Source organism: Scleropages formosus, chromosome 7 (assembly GCF_900964775.1).
Source record: "Scleropages formosus chromosome 7, fSclFor1.1, whole genome shotgun sequence".
Classification (NCBI taxonomy): Eukaryota; Metazoa; Chordata; class Actinopteri; order Osteoglossiformes; family Osteoglossidae; genus Scleropages; species Scleropages formosus.
The window spans coordinates 6,914,397-6,940,261 of record NC_041812.1 but is presented as its reverse complement, the minus strand read 5'-3'; the positions used below and the strand labels follow the sequence as shown (position 1 = coordinate 6,940,261).

Below are 25,865 nucleotides of genomic sequence, written 5' to 3'. Positions count from 1 at the left end.
TGTGGATGAGTATCCCTTTGGATTTCAGCAGGAATTAAAATCCGCGAAAAACAAAACGAACTAATAATACCAGCCTGCCTTGTGCTGGAGCATAGTCTCGATTCTGCATAATTTCTGTGCACAACTGATTCCTTTATTTAGCTAAAAAGGGTGGTGACTTAAGCATTTCGGCCTTCTAACATTGGTCCTCATCCAACCCTACTGTTCGGTAATGGGGTGTGTGGCCTGTACAAACAAGCAAGAGTAAATCTGTTCAGCATGGTTGCTCACGAGGAACGTGTTATGCGAAGAAAAGCTGACAGGCTTGGGGCACCCATTTGGAAATGCTCAGAGGCATCAGTACCTTGTCCCTGTATGTTTTAACCATTAATAAGGGTCGCTGCTGGAGTATTAGTGAAGGACAGGGATCTGCAGCCAGAAGGGTGATAGTTGAAATCCTAGGAATATCTTGCTCTTGTGCCCTCGAGGATGCAGGCTGAGCCCACAGCTTGCTTCAACTCTCATCTTCCAATCTGTCAGGCCAGTGCTGATGTACCCCAATGAGCAGTCTGTGCCTAATGACCCCAAAGGAACAGCTGTGTAAGGGGGCTGTGGTAGCACAAACTCTTCATTCTTCAAGGAAGAAATCAAGAGTCTCCTACCCAGGGAAGCTGGTCGCTGGGTCGTTGATCCAGTCTCTGTGGAAGCTCATGGTCTCGACCCAATGCATCCAACGCCCTATGGAGGGCTGTAGGGTTTTGGAAACGTACAAACACTCCAGCCAGGTTGTCTTGCTTGCCAAAGAATCTGGGCCTCGGTGTGTCACTATTTAATCTCACCCTGACCAGCACAAATGTATCAAGTAAGACCATTCATAGCCCTCTCAATCCTCAGTGCCCGCTGACTGGAGGTGGGCCGGACATGGGATGCCATGATACAACAGGTGGGATTGCAGCTGGACAGCAAGGCCCGGCAGGTGCCAGTGTCATCTCGAATCTTCCTTGCCTTAGTGCCTGGCAAAGGATGCTGACCAACCCTGCGACGTGGGGCAAAGAGAGAGGATTAGAGTCATGGTGGCTTGTGAGGGCTTGAAGAGGAAAGCAGTATGGGGGGAGAGGGCCGGGGGAAGGCGGGGAGCCGACACACGCCTGCTCTGCAAAAAAGCTCTGCTAATGCGCTCTAATGACATGGCACAAAGGCTGTCATTTAACGGTCCACGCCTCCGGACAAACAGCTGTCAGAGCAGGGACACGGGCAGCTCCTGATGAACCCAGCCCCTCCTTCATTCAAACTTGGATTGAAGCTAATTCATACCATGTTCTGCCCACTTTTACCATAATTTTTCCAATTTCTGCAATTGTTTTTTACATCACAGGCTGTTAGAAGTGAAGAGAGCACCCGCTACCCCGACAAAACTCCAATCATGTGATGGAAATTAGGCTGATTTAGAGACACAAGGCAGCAGAGGCAGGGTCAACCGAAGGGTTTTCAGAGTAAATGGTTGCTTACGTTACCATAAAAATGTACCTAGGAGGTGATTATTAAAATTTTGCATGAAATACTGTAGAGAGGTTGAAGAATGCCAATTTTGTGAGTGACTGCATATTAAAATAGAGCATAGACTTTGATACTAACTCGTAATTCACATGTGGCGAAATCAAGCCAAAGATTATTTTATGTATAACAGGTCAAGTCGCATGTTCGTTTTATTTCAAGGGCAATTGAATTAATGACAGGGTTCAATAACAGGTTTACCCTGCATGATTTGGATATCTACATGAGAACAAGCTAATTAAACATGCAAGTCAACAATTGTTGGATTGAATCAGTTCAGAAAGCTATAAAAAGTATTCATCTACTTTGGGGACTGGTGAAGTCTCAATGACTACGGAATGCTGAAGTTGGCCCTGGGGGTCAACAGGAATCATCACCACCCCTTAGAATCTCTGTGGTCATCTGTAAGAATGTCTTAGCGCATTGCTGATTCCTTTCGTACACACCAGTTAAATTATGGGATGGGATACAAAAGTTATTCAGTACAGATGTATCATGTCCATTTGTTTCGCAATGGAATTTTTTCTTTGACATTTTTAAGTCATAATTTCTTTATTCGCCAGTTATTGAGTAATTATTGCTTTCTGAATGTTTTTTAAGACCATGCTGGGAGAATATTCTCAGTGTAACATTTAATGGAACTACATATTACACTCATTTAAAGAATTTATTTTATGCCAGTATGCCTTTATAGGATATTTCCAGGAATAACTCAGTTGTGTTTTAAATGTAAGTTCATCCCTGGGGCATTTATTCTGGTTATGTAACAGTGTTCATTCAACATTTTGCATTCTCCCCATTTGTAGACATACAATTATTCATTTAACTGATGCTGTTCTCCAAAATGACTTACAATGTTAGTCTACCTACAATTACCTACCTGAGTAACATTACTGGAGCAATGCAGGACAAGTACCCAGCTCAGGGGCACTAGACCAAACACAGTAGGTCCTAACTACTACACTCCCAGCTGCCAACATACACCCCTTAAACTACAGCCCATATTCTGTTTTTTGACAAAGTACAGGCTTTGTGTTGATTATTCTTACATATAGCGGGGTGGGGGCATGGTGGCGCAGCAGGTTCAGCCAGTTCCAGCTCTGTAGTGGGTCTGGGGTTCAAGCCCTGCTTGGGGTACCCTGTGAGAGATTGGTGTCCCATCCTGGGTGTGTCCGCCCTCCCCTCCCCACCCCCAGCCCCATACCCTGTGCTGCTGGGTAAGGCTCCAGCTCGCTGGGACAAGCAGTTGTTATGGATGGATGGATTCTTACATATTTGACAAGAAAATGTATTTTATTGCCATGATCCTGAAGCCCTCGCCACAGAAATGTGGTTGACTCCAGTGCCTAACTTACCTCCACAAGAAAAGGAAACATTTATCATTGTTCTATTGAATTTGGGGAGATTTGATCAATTTTTTGGAACCATTTAAATAGTCATACATGACAATTTCTGCTGGATATCATAACCTTCTTTATGTATTCTTGGTATACTGGCTCTCTCCCCTTTTTGCTGTGACACAGTTATGTTATAAATTAAAAAACAATGTAAACAAAACAGCATTGACCTAAATGTGTGTCTTTGATATGTATTTTGTTCTGAACAGCACTGCCAGTCTTGTAGACATATTTAACCTCATTTCATCATGGCTACAGTGAAAAAGCCATTAAGAAATTGTTGATACGTATAAACAGGTGAAGACAGCAGACAAAATGAATTTGATGTTCTAGAGCTCTTCAGTGTTGTCTGAAATATGTATTTTTAGTGGTGTGAAGGACATGAAAGTAGAGGCCTTTCCTCCCGGCGGATTTAGATGGGGTGTTTATGTGGAAGTACACAGATAGACAAACTCTGGCAATGGAAGTGCCTCTCTATTTGAAAGATGATCGCCTTTATGAACTTCCTCTTTGACCACGTTTTATCTCTCTTGGAATAAAACCTGGTTTCTTTTAATAGCACATTCTTTCAAGGGAATGAGTCCAGGATTTAGGGCAAAGTATAGTTTTACCTTACAGTTACTAATTTCATGGGGCTTCACTGGGAAGTACCCCCTCCGAATCATGCCTTTTTTTCACTCGCCAATACTGCCAGGTCGAATTGGCTGAATCAGAAAGAATGGGTCACCGTCAGGGGTTGCTAGTTCTCCGAGGTTGAAGGTCACCAGCCACAACCAATCCATTCGTCAAACAGCACCAGCCAAACAGTGGGCCCCCTCGTAAGTTTTTCCCATTAGTCCAGTATGTCACGGTTGACAGGGCTCAGTGCTAGAGCACATGTGGCTTTGCATTTAAGAAGCTTTACCAAAGCAACGGGTGCTCTTTAGGTAATACGTCTCTGGAATCTCTTAGGAGAGGAGCCTGCTTTTTCGCTCAAACCAGAAAGATTCTCTCCCAAAGGATAATCCAGCATGGCTACAAGCTGAAGGACAGTCAATGGTAGAAGAGCAAAGAGATCATAGTTAAACGTGAATATTTTCCATGTTGAGCATCCACTTTCAGGTTTTCATGACAAAGATGGTAAAGCCTTATCTTTTCACTGGAATTTTCCCACAGAACACAATCATTATTGTGAGAATGTCTACCCTCATCAGTGCTGCCCCAGTCCAAAGGGTGATAAAACATGTTCACAGGTAGTCCTGTAAAACGAAACCTCCAGAAGTTACCCCATATCGGCCGGTCATGACCCAAGGCTCATGCATCTTCAGCCCTGTAAAATTGGGGTATATGGCTGGGGTATATGGGTTATATATGGTATATGGCTTTTCAAATAGTGACCAACTGTAAGAGTTCAAAGCACATCACCGAAAAACACCAGTCAAGATCAAGATGCACATTGAAAGAGTAACAAACTCAGAAACTGTGTCCAAAATGTGTTTCTGAAGTTTAGTCTCTTGATTTCAATCGGCGAGAATGTTAACTAGGAACTACGAGTATACAGAATGTACATGACCTTATGGTTTTCTCCAACAGGGAGCCCGTGTCTGGCTACGGGAGGATGAGCAGTACATGCCCAGCACAGTGTCGTCCTGCTCAGGGGGTGTGGTGGTCTTTACTACTGATTATGGGCAGGTAAGTCCAACAGACTGTTTCTTCAGGGATACAACACTGTATCCAAAGTCAGACCAAGCTCTGAGGTGAGGTATGACCACAAACTTGCAAGTAACTCTTCCAACATTTTGCAAGAACGGACCTCAAGATTCAGAGCTAAATGATGTTCCATCTATTTGTTTTCAATAACCACTTATGCAGCTCAGGACTGCAGTCATCCAGAGCTCATCCTTCAAGCATAAGGTGTGAGGCAGGGAAGAAAGTCCGCTGTAGGGAATCACAGACCCTTACTCAGACAATTTAATTACCAATCCAGCTGAAACACATGGCTTGAGATTTACTCATTTAGTTGAGGCTTTTCAACAAAGCAACTTACAATGTTAAGAGACCTACAACTTTGCCTATTTAGATAGCTGGGTAATTTTACTGGAGCAATTTTAGAGTAAGTACATTCCTCAAGGGTACTACAGCTGGTGGCGGGATTCACACTTGCAAACTTCAGGTCCAAAAGCAGCAGGTCCCTATATGGCGGGAATGTGGGAGGAAACCGGAGCACCTGAGGGAACCGACATGAACGCAAGGAGAACACGCAAACGCCACACAGACTGTGCCGGATTCAGATGCACAGCCCAGCAGCTGCCCAGTTCTATAAATGATTTTGCAGTATAAGGCAGGCAACTGAAATCATACCTTCCTTTTTCCAAAAACAGGATTTCAAGCTTGATCTGCCCTGGTTGTTTGTCCTTGACAAATTCTGCAGCACAGTAATAGAGAATAACATAAATGTTACGCATACTTTCTGTGTTGGCTAAGTGTAAACAACATAACTGTTTCTCCAGCTCCTTCATTGCAGTTTGTGCAATGCAAAAACCCTTTGCTCCAGTGTGAAAACTATGGTGACAGTGGATTAGGTCATTTTTATCTCTGCATAAATCGGTTCTAGTGCAGCAGACTTTTCTCACTCATAAGACAGACCTGCTGTCTGAGTAACATCAACAGGCCAAAAAAGGAAGGACAGATTATATCTGGCAGTCATTTAAGTATCTGTGACGGGAATCTGCTCCGGATGGCTCCTGTTCGGTTGCAAAATTTGACTGAATGTGGCTACTTTTAATGTTAATTCATAATGGAAGACACATGCTACTGGAGGACATAACGCAACACTGGCTTTTACATTGCGTATTTTTCCTGTTGTTTGCAATTATTATCCTCATGGAGACACTCATTCAAAAAAACATGAGTTGGAACAGATATTTTGTTCAAATTACGAGGAAAAATATCTTAACATGATGTCACAGTCCACATGTTCATGGCAGGCTGAAACATGACGTGGACTAGCATGAAGTGAGTAATATTCACAAAATTTACAGAAGTATTAATGTTGTACATTCTGCTCTCCTGAATGCTGAGTACTGCGACCACAGATCCATGTGTCATCACTGGTTGACGTAGGCACGTAGTTTTTAGCTGCCAATAGTGACTGGTCATTGAGAAACTAAGAAATTTCCATTTGAAGCCGTTGACGTTCTTGCATAGTAAATTTATATTCTTTTAGGGGCAGCGGATGGTGTAGCAGTTAGAGGCATTTCTTTACAGTCAAAAGATCCATGTTTTGAAACCATTTCCCACTATAGTACCCTTGAACAAGATATTTACTTTGAAACAAATTAAATTTTAAATGAGCTGAACTGATAAAGTACAAATTATCCAGTTGTATAAATGGCTAAATAACTGTAAGTAGTTTAGTTTACAATCTTAACATTTTGAGCTGTGCAGGGAGGAGATGTCAGCTAAATAGGTAAATGTGTTTGGTATGTTCATTTTTCCCTAGCTTGACCTTGAATTAGCGTTACTGCTTCATATAAATAAATTTATATGCATTCTGTGTCATGCGGAACACAGGGAGCCGAGACGGCTGAACCCAAGTGCAGCGTTGTTCGTTAGACGTTGAGGGAAGAGGCAAGGTCTCAAAACCAGGGACAGGCGAAGGGTCAGTCGATCGGCGAACGGGACAGGAACGAGGATCCGTGGACGTGGTCGGAGAACGAAGCAAGGAGTCAAAAAACCGGAGATTGTGGACAGAGCAAGAGTGTAGTAACACGAGGAAGGGCGGTTGTCCCAAACAAGATTCCGCAATGCTACAGGAGCTGAAGAGGGTCTTTATAGGGTGAGTGATTACTCATGAGTTAGTGCAGAGTCAGGTGCTGTCGCTTGTGTTGTGGGTGTGGACGTGACAGTCTGGAAGTAGCCGTAGAACATTAAGGAAGATCCAACTGTATAAGAATTTTCATTTATAAGCTTTATTTCCAGCAGTCACTTCTGCAGCACATATAACTTCTGTTTGGTCATGACCTGACTCATAAATACATACCAGTGCCATTTTTGTCATAATAACCACTACCTTTATATATAGACTTTTCTGATCATGCATTGCAGGTGATGCATAAGTTGTACAATGATCACCAGTCATTTGGCTTAAAAATCGAAATCTTGTACCAGTAAAACATTGCACTGGTTAACTTAAACCATTAAGTGGTTTGGACTTATCTTTATATAAAGGATTTATGGAATTATGAAAATATGTCTCATCCTGGTAAAAGTAAACTTAGATAACCCTTTTTTTTTAGCTAACATTAAAATTAAAATCATTGCCTTAGACTGGGAATCAAAAGTGTATTGCTTCTGAATGCTTTAAATAATAAAAAAAAATCATAGGGAATATGATTTATTTATACAAATACTCTGCTATTGTATTTGTGAAACTTTGTGGAAAGTTTACCTCGATTCACAATCCCAGACTGATACATCCCAATTTTTATTCATAGATAATAATGCTGTGTTGATGGAAGTGAATTCATGTCAGCCGACTTTCCCTTGTTCTGCATCTCCCAGTGCACATAAACAGTTACTAAAATCAGTCACAGCATATTTCGGCATTTGCAAGTGATGTTCTGTTTTTTAAGAACCGAGCACATGTGTGTAACAGACAGTGGGATGGAATGAGAAACCGCTATGAAGTGTCTCTCGTGAGAAAATAAAGTTTTCCCAGAAAACAGCAAATAAACCCATGCGCCTTTGCTGTGGTTCTTTGTGTGGTGTAAGGTAAAATGAATGAAATTTAAGGCATTTACAGAGTTAGGAAACAAAAATGCTTTACAGAGAACTGTCAGCAGGAGCTGATTAATCGTAACATTTGAAACTGAATAAGCTGTGTTTGGCTCAGCTGACATGTTGAAAAAACATTGTTTTCTATAGTTCTTCATGATGTGGCACGAAAGCAATGGCTTGCGGCTATAACCTTAGTAAAGGTGTATGAGCGCTAAGCCACAGATAGAGTTAATTAGCTGTTAACAAAGTCATATAATAGGGAAAGCAGCTCGTAAAAGGGATGAGGTGTCTTTGCTGCCACGGCAACTGCAAAAGTGACCGGTCCATGCTGCCTCAAAGAGACATTTTAGAGGAATTTAGTTTTTGTCTCTGAACGTTTGTGTTGACACCTTCATCACCGAGAAGTAAGGAATATTGCATATGTTTGGGAAAGCACAGATGCCCAGGCTCTCCTTAAAACAGTCGTGTGATCTGGCGAAGCTATGCCGCTGTAGATTTTGGAGAGGTAATGCACTGCGGTCCTCGTTCTCGGCGACTCCGGGTGACCCGTACCGCAAGAACAGAGTTACGCAGCGAGACCCTGCTTGAGTTGGCCGGCTTTAACTCTGCATTTCGCCCGTCCCAGAAGAAGACTTAACGAGGCACCTCTTTGTCACGGGCTAATCCCCTTAACTGCTTTTCACATCCTGCAAACAGACAGAGGTGTTCGCAGAGCTGTTTTGAGGGAATGAAGCTAAGATTATACGGCTGTCGCTAACCTGGCAGGCTGGGAAGATCCCCTTCTGGCTTTCACAGCTTACTCTGAAAAACAGCTGTGCTTGTGACACCGTTATTGTATTGCTGTTCTCTAGATAAGAAAAAGTAGCCCATCTGGAAATGGGACATAGCCGATTGCCCGCTAACAGGCTGAGATCGGATGAGTGCGAGGGCAGGTATTAATCCAAGGGGTAAGAAGGGAGGTTGCTCAAGGAGAAGGGCGGATATAATCTCCTAGCAGCTTCAGTTGTCTGTAGACAGTACGCTGGTAAGGTGATTCCTGTGACACCTGCTTACCGGGACGTGGGTTCATCCCGGCCTGAACCCATGAGCCAAATGGGATCCTTTGTGCCTTGTATTACGGCCACATGGGCCTGGCTACCAAGCCGCCACACAGAACACATGTTGCAGTGAGGTCGGTGTGCGATTGTGTTTTTATGTTGGTGCGTTGGGTCAGGGAGGTGCGCTGTCGCCATGGGGACTGGGGATCAGAGGGAAAGAATGGTGGTGGGTCTCGGAGTCCCTCCGCCTCCTCCAGATCGAGTTTCATCCCCCTGACAGAGCAGCCTGTTTCCTATGAATAGGTACTAAATTGACAGGGAATTTGGGACAAAGGTAGAAAAGGACACCTGTAATTTAATAAGAGACAGGTGACTTCCAGAGAGAAGGATTTATGGCTTCCTCGGTGCGATGGAGCTTTATCACAATTGTCTGGAGAAAACAATTTCTCCATCTTAAAATTTTCTGAAACTGAAGCTGGTTGATGTGTCAGGAAATTAATTAGCTGATAAACTGTTAAATGGTGACATTCTGAAAGATGTCATTTGTTATTCTGCACACATTTCTTCAGGATTACAACTGCTCATAAAGTTTAAAAATAAGATGTTATATGTGTTAACAGCCATTGAGTAAGCCACATTTTTACTGTAACTATCTCCATGATGGAAGGAAAAAAGGGGGAAACTCCCAAGCTGTTCAGCCTTGTAATTACAGCCTTTGCAACATCAGTTCATTCTTGTCCCTGTTGCCCTTATAAGTGCTTTTCTGAAAAGAGATTTACTCCGCTGGCATCTGTTCTGGACCCTAAATCCCCAGCCCAGTGGCTTTGTTGTGTCTCTGCTATTAAATACCGTCTGTGTATCTTTCACATCTCGGCGGATATCATTTTGGTAATTAGGAAACCAAGCCGAGCCCAAACAGAGCCTAATCTGCTTTTAAAGCTTGAAGAACTAACCCCCCGCCCCAACAACCTCAGCAAAATAGCGGACATGGCGCATTGTTGAAGCCAAATGGGAGCCAAACAAATTGAGAAGTCCCATAAAGCACAATAGTACTGCCATCCTCATCCCCTGGAACTTTACTGATTTTTTTCAGTAAAAATGGGGAAGTTCACGAGAAGAAATTTTGAATTAAAACATGCATGGTCCTCCTCATGTATAGTGAACACAGTACTTGTCAATGTGAGGCAGATGGTGTTGTTTAAACCATGATGAAAAGACTTGAATGTAAATCCAAACTCTTGCTGTAGTGTCCTTGATCATTCCATCCAGGGTGTACCCCTCAGCCTTGCGCCTCGTGATTCTGGGATAGGCTGCAGACCACCATGACCCTGCTTAGGACAAGTGGTCATTGAAAATGTATGAATGGATGTAAATGGGTAAATCATTGTAAATAGCTTAGCATACCACAGCTAACATTGTAAGTCTCTCTGGAGAATGGTGTTAACTGAACAATAGCTGAGCTAAAGCTACATCCACCATGAACTGCACTCCTTCAGGACCAAGCTTGGCCACACGTGTTGCAAGTTCATGGTTTTTATGGAGCAATTGCTGGCCATGGCAGGTTGATATCTATCAGGCTTTGAGGAGCTCAAGGATTAAGTCAGCCCCCCTGTGACAAAGTCTGTTGTGCGTCGAGTCCATGCTGGCCTCCAGATGCAGGTCTCCTTGAGCACTCAGAAGTGATAATACCCCCATAAACAGACCTCTGTCTTGCTGAAACTGCTTTCGGGTAGCATAGATGACAACTATGTCATTCAGACCTTTTATGGCACCAACCTTCTATCCCTCTTATGTTTGTCTTCTCTAGATTGTTTTAAATGAAAGCAAAGCCTGTTGTTTTTGTCAAATGCTGATGTCCTTTCTTAACAGAAATTTATTACAACAGAGAGCTGTAATAATAATGAAAATGAAAGCTACTTCATAATAACAGCAAATTCGCAAGTTTTTGCATTTGACCCAAACATATTTTTCTTTTTTTCTAATTAAGCTAACAGCTCCCTGAAAAACGTTTTAAACAGTTTATAGTATGAGCTATTATTTGTTTAGCATCACAGTATAAACAGCAATATATGATGAACTCAGGTATCTTCTGATGTATGGAAAATGTACCAAAAGGGTGAAGACTGGAATCTTACTCTATTACTTTTATGATACCTTTTATCACTGACTTAGTCTCAATGCTTTGTGTATTTCTCAGTATAGACAAACACTGAGTATACATCAGAAGTTAACACTCTTTGTTTAATGGGAATAGTTTTGCCAGAGCTAAAACTTGTGGAGGAATGCGAACACCACATCTTTAAAACTTCTGTCCGAGTGTCTTGAAACAAGGAGACCCCTCATGTGTAAATGATAAAGCCAGAGCCAGAGGACTGTGAAAGAATTTGGGGGACAGAAGACCAATACTATAACCCTGGACACCCAGTATTAATTGATTTTCTTACATTTATTGATTCTAGGGGGTGCAGTGGGTTTGAGCAGTGCGCACTGGGTAGCAGGTTGGGGTTCGAGCCCTGCTTGGGGTACCTTGCAGCAGGTTGGCATCCTGTTCCGGGTGTGTCCCTTCCCCCTTCAGCCTTGCACGCTCTATTTCCGGGTAGGCTCTGGCTCGCAGCGACAAGCACTTTACATTGACATTTGTTTATTTAGCAGACGCTTTTCCCTAAAGCGACTTCCAATTAACTCTATGTAGTGTTATCAGCAAACACACCTTATTCACTGCAGTGATTTACACTGCTAGATACACTACTCACTCCGGGTAACTCATCCATACATCAGTGGAACACACTCTCTCTGTCACTCACACACTATGGGTGAACCTGAACAGCATGTCTTTGGAAGGAAACTGGAGCACCTAGAGAAAACCCATGCAGACTCCACAGAGACTGAGCAGGGGTCAAACTCATGCCCTCTTGCACCACCCAAGTGCTGTAAGACAACAGCACTACTCTGTGCCATCGTGCCAGTTGCAGAGAGTGATTGTGTTATTCATTCAGGTGATGCTTTTCTCCAAAGTGACTTAGAATTGCTTACCCATTTATGCAGTTAAGCATTTTTCTAAGCAGCTATTTAAGATAACTACCGTGCTCAAGGGTACTACAGCAAGGTTTCAAACCTGTGCCCCTTTGGGTCCAAAGGAAACAGCTCCAACCACTATGCTATCAGCTGTTCCTTTTCGTATGGAAAGAAAACAGCGCAGGCCAGTATTTTTAAATCAGTGTTGATTGTTGATGCAAAGTGGGGTACATTCATGTGCCAGGAAACTCAGTTCTGCTTTATCAGTTGTTGATTCAATTGTGTCCTCTGCAGCCAGCATAGTTATTATTTTGGCCATAGGAAAGGGAAATGGGTAATGCAAGAAAAAAAAAAGCTTTGCACACTCTGAATTAGGGAGACCGCAGTAAACCCTGGGAAGAGCCAGCTTTCTCTGTCTGTGGTCATTTTACCTCTCCTTTAAGTTGGTTTGAAAGTGTTAAGGAAAGAATGAGTTATTATGGCTGATGTCATAATTAATGAGGGGTGCGGTGGTGCAGCGGGTTTGGCCAGGTCCTGCTCTCTAGTGGGTCTGGGGTTTGAGTCCTGCTTGGGGTACCTTGCGATGGACCGGCATCTCGTCCTGGGTGTGTCCCCTCCCCCCTCCAGCTGTCTGCCCTGTGTTGCTGGGTTAGGCTCCGGCTCGCTGCGACCTCTCTCGGGACAAGCAGTTTCAGTGTGTGTGTGTGTGTGTGTGTGTGTGTGTGTGTGTTAGTGTTATAATTAGTTAACCCTCATTTAGCTGATGCTTTTGTCCAACTTGACTTCCGGTGTTGAGTTTGTGTACTAATCCATTTACTGTGATTTCCCATTTATTTGGCTGGGCAATTTTTACCGTATCAATTCAGGGTAAGTTCACAGATCAGGGGTACTACAGCAGGAGTAGAAGAAGGACTGGAGAGGTTCTGAAAGGGAGGGCCCTTCTTGCTAACTGACTTGCAGGACTTCCAGCCGGACTGCTCTCCTTGCATTGCGGGTTTGTTGTTCGTGAATAGAGCGAAATCAACCAAACAAACCCAACTCCCCCTTCCAAGGACACTGAGCAGCAGCAGGGCTGCAGCTCAGGGCCACCTCTTGGTCCCCTGAAGGCTCACCCTGGTCTCATTTGCCTGCTCTGGAATGCTGGGAATGTGCCCCTCATGAGAAAGAAGGGAACTGTGAGGAGGACTCAGGCAATTGACTCCCCCAAACAGTGGTGGGCTTTCTACTAGACCCGGCCTGGAAATGTCACTGCAAGCCCCCCACGCGGCAGGGTCACTGGATAGGGGGGCGGTGTGGGGCATTGGCATTCCTTTTGCCCATCAAGTGCACGAAACGTACTCCAGCTTTGAGTTCACGTAGGGTCTTTTTCAACAAAGGACTTCCTCCCCGGATGTTTAAAGGCTACAGAATTACAGTCTCGGGCCTCTGGAATATTATTCATCACTATGTGTTGTTGCAGAGCACCAGCTTTTTTGCTCTGCCCTGTTCCTGTTGAGCTGTAATTCTTTCTCTTGCTTTCACTCTCGATGTCTCTTTGGCTGACACAAATAGCGAATTTGCGGTTCTTGCAAAATGGCAGCATGTCTGTTCTTAGATTACAAATTTCTTCTGGTGTGGAGGAAGAGAACGGCCGTAATGGTCAGGTTGGGGAAAAAAGTTGCCAAAACGCGCTTTCTATCAGCCTCGCGCTTTGCCGCTGAACAAAAGTGCCCAGGGGTTCGCAAAGCGGAGGTCTACCTGTGGCAAGAAGGAACAAAATCATTATGAATTTATTTAATAGCAGGAAATGGAGAACCATTACAAATAAATGTTGGCACAGGCTGGTCCCCTTTATATGAGTTTTCACTACAGTGAATAGGAATTGACAGACAGGCAGGCAGCAGGACCTGTTTTGTTCTTCCTTTGCCTTCCTCATGAGCACCCCAGGTGTGTAGCAGCTCAGTGTGCCAGGACAGAGCATTGCTTATGGGATGGTTTGTCTTCAGATATGTGACTTCAAATCCTTACCCCCTCCATGTTGTAGGGGTTCCGGTGGGTGAAAATGTGATCAGAAGTAAAGCCGCTCAGAAAAAGCCCGCTATACTACGAGAAGAGACTGCAAAAGCAAGCAATCCCTCCAAGAATGTACTTATCTGGACTAAAGGCGGAAAGGTAGCGGACTGGGACAAGTACCAGTTAGTCTCCGGTCATGTAGAAGTGAACCAAAACAATCTGATTCTGAACAGCTTTTATGTATTTATTTATATGGTATGATTATATTGCTGCCTAGGTGAGGTTTTTAACAACACCAGATTACAGTTTCATCCATTTAGACATGCTCAATAGTACAATAGGTGGACTTCTTGAAAAATGGACACATTCGGACCTGCGGCTTTAATCTTCTGCCCCATTCAGCTTTTCATATCTGGACAGGATGCTGATATGGCTGCTTTGATTTGTACTTTGGACCTCATCGTGCTGTTTCAGTCCAACCAACTCCACCCCACACACACACACACACACACACACACACACACACACACACACACACACACACGTACGTACACACCACAGTTTTACTTTCTTCCTCCAGACTGGTGTGTTTTTCATGGGAACACTTAAGATTTATGCGCTCCGTCACCCGATCTGCTTGCTGCTGAGACTCTGTAACTTTCCATGGCGAGTCGGAGGCGCGACCGCAATTGCTGGTTTGTCTGTGCTTGCCGGAGAGTGGCGGATCCCTCATCGGGCCATCCTGTCGCTCACGGATCTGCCGCATGTCCTACTTCGTCTTGTTTCTGCCGCCCATCTTCAAACATAGTCATTCGGCTTGGAAGATGATGACTGCCCTCTTGTTGATGTCCTGAAATCACACACAACTGTAAATGTCAGGAATCTGAAAAAAGGGCCAAAAAGAATAACCAAAAACAGCTGTGGTATTTACACAACAAATTTATTTATTCAATGTTTCTTTTTTCTTTCATACAAAACCTAAAATCCATTTATAGCCGAACAAACAGTTGCTGCACATGTTGTGTAACTTTTTTAATTTACCAAAAAAAGGGCAATCTGGAAAAATGAACATTTTAATTTGCAACATTACAACTGAGAGGCTACCTTCTTTTCAGAGAAATGCAAATTAGCTATTTTTTTCTACTGAGTGCCCTTCAGGGGTAAGCAGTTTGAATCACAGGATCATCTCATTTCTGCTGAAACTCCAGTCAGTAGTAAACCGATTAGCTGGGAGAGATGAATCATGTGGAAACAAAAAAAAACGACCAGTTGTGAAGGAAATCGCAGCAACAAAACGAGACCACCATGTAAACCTTCCTCCAGTCTTCACATTGAGTTCTACTTAAGTTTTCCCCTGGGGTAAGTTATGGTGCTCATGTTTTTATAAGACAGGGATACAGTTTAGTCATTATAAATACCAGAAGTCAAATATTCACGATTTTTACAGAAATTCATTACTTTCCATAACCAGGCAAACAGAGACCCATACTTGTACGCAGGTATCCCAGTAGTTAGAGCTCCTGCCCTTCATGCAAAAGATCTGTGTGCAAATCTCACATCCTGTTATCGTACCTTTCACCAAGGTACTTACCCTGAACTGCTTCAGTAAAATTTGCCCAGCTGTATAAATGGCAGAAAAGCAGTAAGTTGCTTTGCAGAAACGTGTGTGCTAAATTAACAACTGGGTTTTTGGTGAATTGCTGTTTACACATTTCTGAGTCTATATAACTGATGGTGAATCTTGCATTTACAGAAGGTGTGTGTAGGTCTGTTATTTATTTGTAGCAAAATGTACACGTAAATAGTTTTGCTTGTGTGGGGACATGGTCTGATAGGAGGTACTGGACTTGGTGACCTGATGGGAGGTACTGCTGTGCTTCTTCCCATCAGGTGTATACCTACAAGCAGAACACCCTGACCAGGCAGAAGGTCCATGCCATGCACCCCAGCAGCATCTCAGGCGTCGAGGACATGGCATCACTGGGGGACCTTCACGATGGCGCCATCATGCACAACCTGTACCTCCGCTACCGGCAGAAGAAAATCTATGTAAGTGTTTTATGACAGCATCACCCTCTTCATCCCGCAAAGTTGCCAAAAGTACTTTCACAGGCCTTGAGCTCTTCTGAGGATCCACGACATCTTGGAGACACAAATGATTCCACTTGAAGGAGATAAGAACGAGACCCAAACAAGCCAAGCAAGTGTTGCATTGAGTCAAGGCTGTCAAAGAGAGAAAACAGAGAGAACCTTCCATGCAGTGTGTATGCTTGCCTTGAGTCCTCATGCCTTCCTTCTATCCTCCACACGTCTCTTGTCGAATATGGCAACCCCCCTCAACCTTCCCAAAACAAGCTCTTAATTGCTTCAGAATTACTGACCGTGGATAAATGAAGGTTTCTATTTTATGAATCTTGTTAAGGTTCTGTGGAGGTTAGAATCAGAAAATACATTCTAAACATGCAGGGAATCCTTTTTCATCAAGGGATTCTCAAGTACGGAGACAAAGCACAGCCTGTAATAACCTTTTATCCTACACGTGGAGAAGGATCCATGAAGTAATGATTGATTTTTCAGCTAATTGTGTTTGCAGGCATGAATTAGTTTTCTTTGATGTGGAACAAGGTGGTGGGATAACATACTAAGCACCGGTAGTTTTATAGATTTTTTATATAAGTGTAAGTGTTTTTTTACTGCATTTATGAAGTTAATCTATTACTCACGGGTTATTACACTGACCATGTGGTATCCAGCTATAATGCGAAATGTTTTTTCCTCGACTCTTTGGCAGCACAGATTTTTTGCCAATACACCATGAACTTTTTTCTAAATAGTTTGCGAAGCACTTCTTGTGAGGTAGCGCTATGTACTCTAGTCAATGACAAAGTGTTTGAAAATTGTTATAACTACACATTAAAAAAAGAAATTAATGTTATCAGACATGTGTCTTTAGTTTTATACTGGATAAACCTCCAACGAATTATCTTACTGACTTTGAAAACAAGGTCATATGACGTGTCATGTGAACTTGGTTGTTTATTCTTTCAGAAACGACTAGAGAAACTATCAGGCTTTGTATCTAATTGTTTTATCTGAGCTGCTGGACATGCCTAGTCAGCTGACTAATGTGTAGTTTTTCTGCCTCCTTTCAATTTAACTTGACTTAGACCTATTATGCAATTTCAGCCCTACAAGCTTCACATGGTCAGCGGGATACATACACACACACACATTTTCTGAACCGCTTGTCCCACACGGGGTCGCAGGGAACCGGAGCCTACCCGGCAACACAGGGCGTAAGGCCGGAGGGGGAGGGGACACACCCAGGACGGGACGCCAGTCCATCGCAAGGCACCCGAAGTGGGACTCGAACCCCATACCCACCGGAGAGCAGGACCTGGTCCAACCCACTGCGCCACCACGCCCCTCAGCGGGATAATCCAATATAAAAATAAATAAATGAATTAATTAATTAATAAATAAATAAATAAATAATAATCAGCATCATCATCAGCTTTATTTTGTCTAATACCTTTAAAAGAAGCTTCTCTATGGAAGATATTAAGAAAAAACCAACAATTAAAAGAACAGCAACTAAATAATACAGAGCACATGTCTCATGTACTTTTCTGAACACGTAGGTCTTAAGCCTGTATTTAAAGTTGCCGAAAGTAAGAGAATCCCTGATACGCTTTTGGTGGGGGGTAACAAGGGCACAGCAGTAGAAGGTTGTATTTCCCACATAATTCTGGAGAGCTTAAGATAAAAGATCAGTCAGACCACTCAAAGATCAGTCTCTAATACCATCTTTATTATTAAATTAAAGTTGTATTTTGGGTGCTTATGAGAAAGGGACTTCAGTCACTTTACCAACATGTCTGGTTAATAAGACTGTAGCCCAAGTGTAGTTCGGTAAGTGGTTATGGAATGAAAACCAGCTTTGTCTTATGACTGTTCATAGAACTGTAGTTCCAGCTCTTACCAAGTATTAGCGCTGTTATTTATTTGTTTATTTTCCAAGCCAGTTGCTCAGGCTTTTCTATAATTAAGAGATCTTCGGTTTAGGCGTCGCTCAGTTTCCCTAAGTATCTGCAAAATCCTCAATCTTTCAATATTCAGTCTTCATGCCACAAAAGGATTAGATGTCCCATAAGCAAGCCACACTATTGCTATTATTTGTATTTTCAAAGTATTGCTCTTTGGATAGAATTGACAGCCAGCCTAGACTTCAACATGTTTTCCCTGAACTGAGTTCACGATGAGTTTCTGACGCAGGATTGTGCATCGGTGGGCCCGTCTGGAATCTGTGCCGCGGCCCAGACCTGTACCCGCTCCCAAAGGTGGCTTTTCGGCTTAAAGCATGAACGGGAGCAACCTTCTCACCATTTCTCCCTGTTTGCCCTCACCTCCCAGGCAATTCTGAGATGGATAAACAGCAGGCAGGTTGAGGGAGGGGCAGTGATGTTTCCACAACTGTGGAGTTGGCTGGATGATGAAACAAGCACTCCACCAACACCGAACTCCCACCGGAGCAGCAGACACGGAAGCTCAAATTTAGCCTTTCTTATTTTTACACAAATTCCTGTATTAATCCGACCAGTTGATGTGCGCCTCCTTTCAATGGGCCTACTGTTCAGATGCCAAAGGAAATAGTTCCTCCAGGGTTGGGGACAAAGAGCTCCATCTCCATATCGCCTCTCTTAGTTTCAGAACACCTCCTTAGCAGAAGGGATTTTCTGATGTGGTGGGCAGTTGAAGGACACAGGGAGGTTGAGTAGAGGATGTCACCAAGCAGGTAGAAGCTTTTTCTTACAGCAAAGATCAACACAGCTTGTTGATTTGTCTGCCTTTGGTTTTATTATAAGGCTAGAAGGCCTGATTGGAAGAGCAGAAGTCACCTGAGTTGGGAGGAGCAGTAAGAACCCTGTGATGTGGTGTTTGGAGACCCTGATTATTCCTGAAATTCAGAGACAGCAGCCACCGCAAAATGAAAGAGCAGGTTCTTTCGATCTGAAACAGTCCAGTCAGGCTGTAACTGTTCTCATCTGGATGCTCTGAAATGGAGCGCTAATTAAAATGCGCTCACACTTGCACCACCGTTGAGCAACTGAGAAAACAGTTGACATTTCCTCAGGGATTTGACTCGTTCCACTTGATCCTTTTTTGCTCGGATGGCTTTTTTCAAAATATAAAAGCAGTCTGCCTTTGTAGGTTGTCATTTTGCACTCTACAGTTAAGACATTTTTCAAATGAAAGCCCTCTCGTGAAACGTTCGTCTTAATGGCTCGTCTCAAATGACTCAATATTTCAAGACCCTTAAATTCAGTTATTGCCTATATTTTTATGTCTTTCTCCTAAAAGCATGAAAGACTGAGATGTTACAATCATATTGCTCTCACCGACCTTAATCCTTCCACTGCAAACTCAGTTGAGACTTTTTGGTGGATTACACACTTCTGATGATGCAAACCTCAGTTCTAAGAGAGTTTACTTTTACTACTCAAGAAAAAGCTAAACGGGCATAATTGTTTTTAATTATATTTTATTTGTCATTCTGCCAATATTTGCCTTGCTTTCTGTTAGTGGCGTTGGTAGGGATCATGAAAAATTGTTTGGATAATTACTGCCATATGGAGGCCAGGAAAAATGATTGCAATAACAAGGTGAAATTTGTCAAATGTCATGGAAGGCAGTACCCTCACAACCCTGGACATAACGGCCTCTTTGTTTACAGGTTGTTGATTACAATTATATCGGGAGTCAGATATCCATGTAGCTTGATCCTGCTCATTTGTAGACAGTAACTGGGGAGCTCTTCATTATGGAAAGAAATGCTAGTGCTTTCACCTCAGCACAGCTCCTTGTAGATGTTTTCTTACAGTTGTTCAGTTTTATTTATGCATATTTTTTATTTGGCACAAACTCCTATTTTAAGGTTTTGCCTGTGGCTTATCACATCTGTTGAGTGGCATCATGTGCAGAAGATTACCTCCAGTTACAGTGCTACACTGACAAATTCACATTCACTGCAAAGTAAGTGCGAACAATGCAGTTCCTGTGTTTTTCTTTCCTTTTCAAGTGAGAGTTCTACATTTCCTTCACCGTGCAGTAAAGAATGTGTGATGTCAGACCAGTTCAGTCTGGGACTCCTTGCCTTGATATTTGCTCTAACCTCTCCATTCCAACAAGCTGTGGCCCACAACGAACCGCAGAACTTGTGTGCAGGCCCAAGGAAATTATCCTCTGTGTGTTTTTTCCCCCTCTTCTCCCATTTTTTTCCTTCCTGGAGTTAAATTAAGAATGTAGCCGTCCGCTCGTTTGCTCGCTGGTTCAGCCCTGCCTTGATTGGAACCATCTGGGCTACTGGGTCCTTTTGCTTCAGAATGAGCCACTTCTCATTGAGTCGTGCGGTCACGTTCTCCGGCTGCTTGCCACACATCAGAGGCCGGTAGGGGCAATTTGGGGGAAGCTAGGGCCTTTGTATCTTGCATTTTTTGTCTTTGGCTGCTTGGTCATAGTCCGTACTTCGTTTTGTGCTCGGCAAAGACCGGAAATAGAGTTGCTGGGCAGTGTTGGATTGCACATTCCTGCTCACATGAAGGCTTGGAATGTCAACCATGTCCTGGATTCGGTGTCCAGCGGTGTCATGGCGTGGGCGTCTACGACCCGAATCTGAGAGTAACTGCAGCCCCAACCCTTTTCTACTGTTCCAATTTGCTTCGCTTCCCACATTTTCCAAAGTGAAATTTTTTTTCTTTCCCACTGGACTGTTCCCACCAACCTCGTTCATCTCTCTGGATGAGAGTTGACTGTGGTTTCTTCATCAGGAGCCAACCATTGCCATAGCACAATAAGGTTCCAAAACTGGCCTCTAAGCTTGTAGAGAACAGCCTGCAACAGCTGGACATCACAGCTGCCAGAGATCCATGTCTATATCCCATGATCCTTTGCACTGCGGTACTGCAATGTTGTCCTTTCTTTTCCCTTCTGGTGGTACCGCAATAGTGCATTTGTGTTTTTTTTCTCAGATTACACCCCTTCTCTACCACATTCGTTTCAAGCAATTGGGGCCCCAGTGCCGGGAGCTGTGCGGAACCACGAAACGTTAAGTCTCTGGTGTAATTTCTCAGCCAGCCCGACATCTGACAAGTTGGAGTTGCTGCGGTAATGTTTAAACCTTCTGGTGCTTCAGTAAATACCTGCACGAGTGAGAGCCAGAGAAAGGGCCTTTGTGTCATCTGGTCCAAGCCAGATGTTCGGGATTATGAATATTAACATGGAAATGAATGTAACAGAGCTGGAATTAAGGGGGAATGTTCAGCCTCCTGCGTCCTGCATTGTTACTCTCCTAAATCTTCAGGGGAAGGACAGTTATGTGTTGAGGAAACATTTAACAGTGCTGAAATGTTGAGTCAAGCTCGGGATCATGTATTTGGTCTCACTTTCATGCAACAGTTTTCAAGTAGCGACTTTTGTATATTTTACAAGAGACATATGGTTTTTCCTTTGCTGCATGCTGAGGCCATAAAAGCCCACCCGAAAAAGAAGCACTTGGTGCTCGTTTGTTTTTTAGACATGGGCGTATGAGCATTACAGAAAGGGTGTGAGTGACTACCGGTGCTACCAGTGTCAGAAGTGGGATTCAGAAGTGCTTATCCCTCTGGTGAAATGGCTGGGATCCCAACCCCATCTTGGTCCAGTCCTTGGGAAAATATAGACGGCCCCATGTCTTCTCATCATGTGCTGAATCACAACTGGCAAACAGCATCCATGACCTATATTTGGATAAGGAGCTCTGAGGATGGACGCCATCCAGATGCTTGACTGGAACCAGATGGAGTGCATCACTTCGCGGATAAAAGAAGGAAGCAATTCGCCAAAGCCCCCTTGGTCAGAGGGTGACTTTTCAAGGTTTCAAGTGTCCATCAGCCATCCATCAGAAGCCCATCCAAAATGTTGCTGCAGGATGGGAGTTCCTGATGCATATTTTCCGTGTCTCCCTTCGTCTTTGACAGTAAGTGGTAGGGGTCCAAAATGAATCAATGAAACCTGTCACTTTGAGTTTGACTTGAACTAGTATTTTAGGTCTGATCAAGACTAGATAAATACACAAGGGGGAATTTTCAGAAGTGTCACCCCAGTTTTCTTCTGTTAGTGCCACATGGGAATGCAAGGGTAAGCTAATTTCATAAGCGTACGGTTCTGTACACTTAGTTGTCTCACAGCAAGAAACAGCATAAAAGGCTGTGAACAGCCTAGGAGAGATGGAAAGCCTCTGAAGGGGTGTTTTGTGTCTTTGCAGAGCGTGTGACTTGGGTTCAATGCGCATGAGGAAGAACGGACAAGCGTGTTACATACTTTCTGTATCAGAGAACCAGTTTCTACAATTTCCCTGGCTAGAACGTCATCACTGGATGTTCTATTGCCCTTCTGTAATAATCTGAGCTGTAACACATCTTCATAATGCGTCGAAAAGGTATCTGCACTCATCTGCGACAGGTTTTTCAACACAGTGAATAGCCTTTCGTCAGGAGCGGAGGATTCGGATACTAGCAAATGGCAGCGAGAAGAAGCTGGGCAAGTACTTTTTTCACAGATATGAGATCTGGGGTAGGCAAATTCTAGAGATACCCTAATGGTTTGTTTATTTTGTTTTCCGGCTGTCAAAAAGCAGGGATATGTTTACAAATCCTAAACTAACCTTATTCCCATTGATGTGGCAAATTGTCCAATAAGCGAATGGTTTGGGATTAATTTTATAACAACAATAATTATGAGTTAAGTGGTGCAGGAGGGATCCTGTAAACAGGATGAGGAAACATGGAACTCCCAAGTCCAACTACCGGACATGGCATCCAGCTTTGGACAGCATACCTTTACTAACATGTATAAAATGTCGTGGTGTTTTTCTCACTCACGTACCTTGCTTTTGTTTTGTTGTCGCCACCATGCTCTAGCAGTATCTGGCACACTGGAGCCAACCCATGGTGAGATTTGACATGTAAATGTCTTTCCAACTGACATTCAAATACCTATTCATTTAGGGCGGCACATGTAAATCATGAGCAGAGCACATATCTGGAGACAGTCTGACCCCCCAGACCTCCATTCAACTGATCAGGACCGTAAGGTGATGATATAGAAGAATGCGTGAAATGACCCGAGTCCTCTCCAACATTATAAAGGGTCTTATTTCAACACAGCCCTTCACACAGATTATGAGAAAACCAGTCATCATCTGCCGAAAGCAACAGTTGTCTTCTTCTAGTGTTTCTGTCGGCATTTTTAGTTTTGTTTTGTCTCGTTTTGTTTAAGGGTGATGGAAAACTCCAGACCCCTCTGTCTGCGATGCTCCACGCAGGTGCTGTGCCGAGAGCCTCGGTTCTGTCTCAATGGCCTGTCCAGATCAATCACTGGCTTGGACTTTGCCTCTTCCAACAGCACTAATTGGGCCCCATGTGCAGATAATGGCTCACATCTGTTCACCGTCGAACAAAAGCTCGAAACGCGCTCCATGTGGAAAGGGCCCTCCCCGCAACAGTGTGCGTGTGTGTGTGCGTGTGTGTGTGCGTGTGTGTGTGCGTGTGTGTGTGTGAGGGGGAGAGCGCTTTTGTAGGGGAAGCACAATGCAGTGAAAACGGCAACCACAACAAAAGTGTTACATCCAAGCAATCTGTGTAGAGATCCCAGGGGCCAGTCAGATGGCAGGATGAGCAGGAGAGAAGTGCTGTGCAGAACGGCTAACAGATCATGCGCGTTTTCGGCTGCTGCTTTCCGCCGTTGAGCTTTGCTTCGCTGTCACGCTGTCACCAGGTGTCCTGTTAGCTTGCACATAACAGCATGGAAACATCTGTCTTTTTGGTTCTGTGTGTCTAGTCCAGAAAGGCAGCCAGTCTTCTCCAGATGGTTATCATGACATGGAAATACCCTACTTCCCCCTGGCTACACTAGAACCTGGAGGCTGCGACTGTTGCCAGACCAGTGGGTGATTTATGATACTTCAAGTCCATCCCACCGTGGGAATCCAGAATCACAGCCTCATCACTGGGGTGGCTAAGGCAACAAGGCCTCAGCTCAGGGCTTGTCATGTTGGAGGTGTGATGCGAAAAACCTTGTAGCAAACTGGTTAGTGATGCTGCCTTCGAGCTTAAAAGTTAAAGGTTCAAATCTTCTTTCCGACTGTAATACACTTCTCCTTAATTATCCCACAAAAATCTTGAAGTTCTGCAAATGGGTAAATAGTTGTAAGTGGCTTTGGAGAAAAGCATCAGGTAAATGTGTGAGGCTGACCTTGCTTTCTATTTACCTGATTTTATGCAAACATGACTTTGTCAACTGTATAAGCAATGTGACAAACAATTTTGCATGAACTTTTAGGATGGCACAGGGAAAGAATGTAAAAACAATAACCCATGGCAAATGAATTAGACAAGTTACCTTTCCATGATCTCATCCAAACATAGCATAACATTGGGGTCTACGATTAGGGTGCCATTGGCATTCTTTGGCTTTTGACGTTCTCTCACTTTCCGCGATTTGTTTGATCTTCTCTCCAATTAAGTTCTTCCGCTTGATGGAGCAGCAGTTGACCTCCTGGGTTTAGACCTGCCAGCTTTCTGGTGGCCCATCAATCCCAAACAACTGCATCATGGCCGCACCATAATATTTACTTTATTCCAGGCTTATGTTCCACTGATCTTTGAGGAAACAAAGGCAAGGCCACTTGCTGAGCATGTGGGTTGGGCAGGCCTTGATCAAAGTGATCTTTGTGCCAAGAGCAGGTGTTCCAAAAGAGAGAAGGTAGGAACGACAGTGATTTTGTCCAACTTAGCATTATAGTCTCGTCCTTTTTTCTGTTTCGAATCCAGTTCATATTCATAACTCTTTTCTATTGCTAAGCAGCACAAATCCCTGAATGTGTACAAAGTAATAACCTTCCAGTTTTACAACTGGTTTGTCTTTTTTTGGTATTAAGACGACGTGAAATTTGTTAACTGCGAAATCAACATGACAGCATGTGGCAGAGTGTTTAGACCCATCATCTTGCAATCAAAGGACCTGGGATGAAACCCCTGCTATTTCTACAGTACCCACAAGTGAGGTACTTACCCTGAATTGATACAGTAAAATGACCCAGCGGTGTAAGTGGGTAAATCATTTTTAGTATATTATTAAACAGAGGGGGTGCGGTGGTGCAGTGGTGCAGTGGGTTGGACCGGGTCCTGCTCTCTGGTGGGTCTGGGGTTCAAGTCCCGCTTGGGGTGCCTTGCGATGGACTGGCGTCCCGTCCAGGGTGTTTCCCCTCCCCCTCCGGCCTTACGCCCTGTGTTGCCGGGTAGGCTCCGGTTCCCCGCGACCCCCTATGGGACAAGCAGCTCTGAAAATGTGTGTGTGTGTGTGTGTGTGTGTGTGTGTGTGTTAAACAGACCTAACAAAGCAAGTTGCCTTAAACAGAGGCATCGGCTAAATAATGGCTGATAATAATTGGCGGCTCTGACCTAATGACTGTAAAATTGGACTCATGTTTTTGGTAGAAGCTTACTGTCAAAACATTTGTGCATTAAGGTGTTAGTTTAAATGTAGGGGCAGCTAGTTCTCTCCTGACTCCACAACAGGAGGTGAGTTGAAACAGTTTGGAGCAGCTTGGGTTGTGCGAAGGCCCAGATATGCCAGACGCAATGAAACATGAGCGCAGTTTGTTTTCACAAGTATCAGAGCCCTTTCCAGAGCTATTCATTATCTCCGTCACTGCTCCAGCAGTGGTCAGCGAAGGCCAAGAGCACTCCTCTTTAAGCGGTTTCTTGGGTTTTTTTTTTTTTCTGTTTTTTTTGCATAGGGACAATATAAGGCCTTGTTTAAACTTCGGGAACGGTTAGGGCAGCACAAATGGAGCGAAAGCAGACATAACGTATAAGAGAACTTCGGCAGTTAGAAAAACATCAGCGGTGGCTGACCTTCATATAGCAAATCATGTGTTTTTCTACTGTACGAATAAGACTTGCATAAGTGTTATTTGTTGGCTTGTGTTTTCTTAGACTCCCAAATGGGGAAATGTCTACAGGTTTCTGTATTTTTGCAACATTTATTATTGTTTTTTACCTTTATTTAAATTCATTTCTGTTGTTACTTATTA

At 43.6% G+C, this 25,865-nt stretch overlaps 1 protein-coding gene across 1 annotated transcript in view; it reads left to right on the top strand.

The window, feature by feature from the left end:
* myo10 (myosin X) overlaps positions 1-25,865 on the top strand; it is a 113,776-nt gene that overhangs the window by 22,683 nt on the left and 65,228 nt on the right. Inside the window, exons 2-3 of the mRNA XM_029253576.1 lie at positions 4,503-4,601; positions 15,623-15,781. Of these exons, the coding sequence (XP_029109409.1) occupies positions 4,503-4,601; positions 15,623-15,781 (258 nt within the window). The remainder of the gene's footprint in view (positions 1-4,502; positions 4,602-15,622; positions 15,782-25,865) is intronic.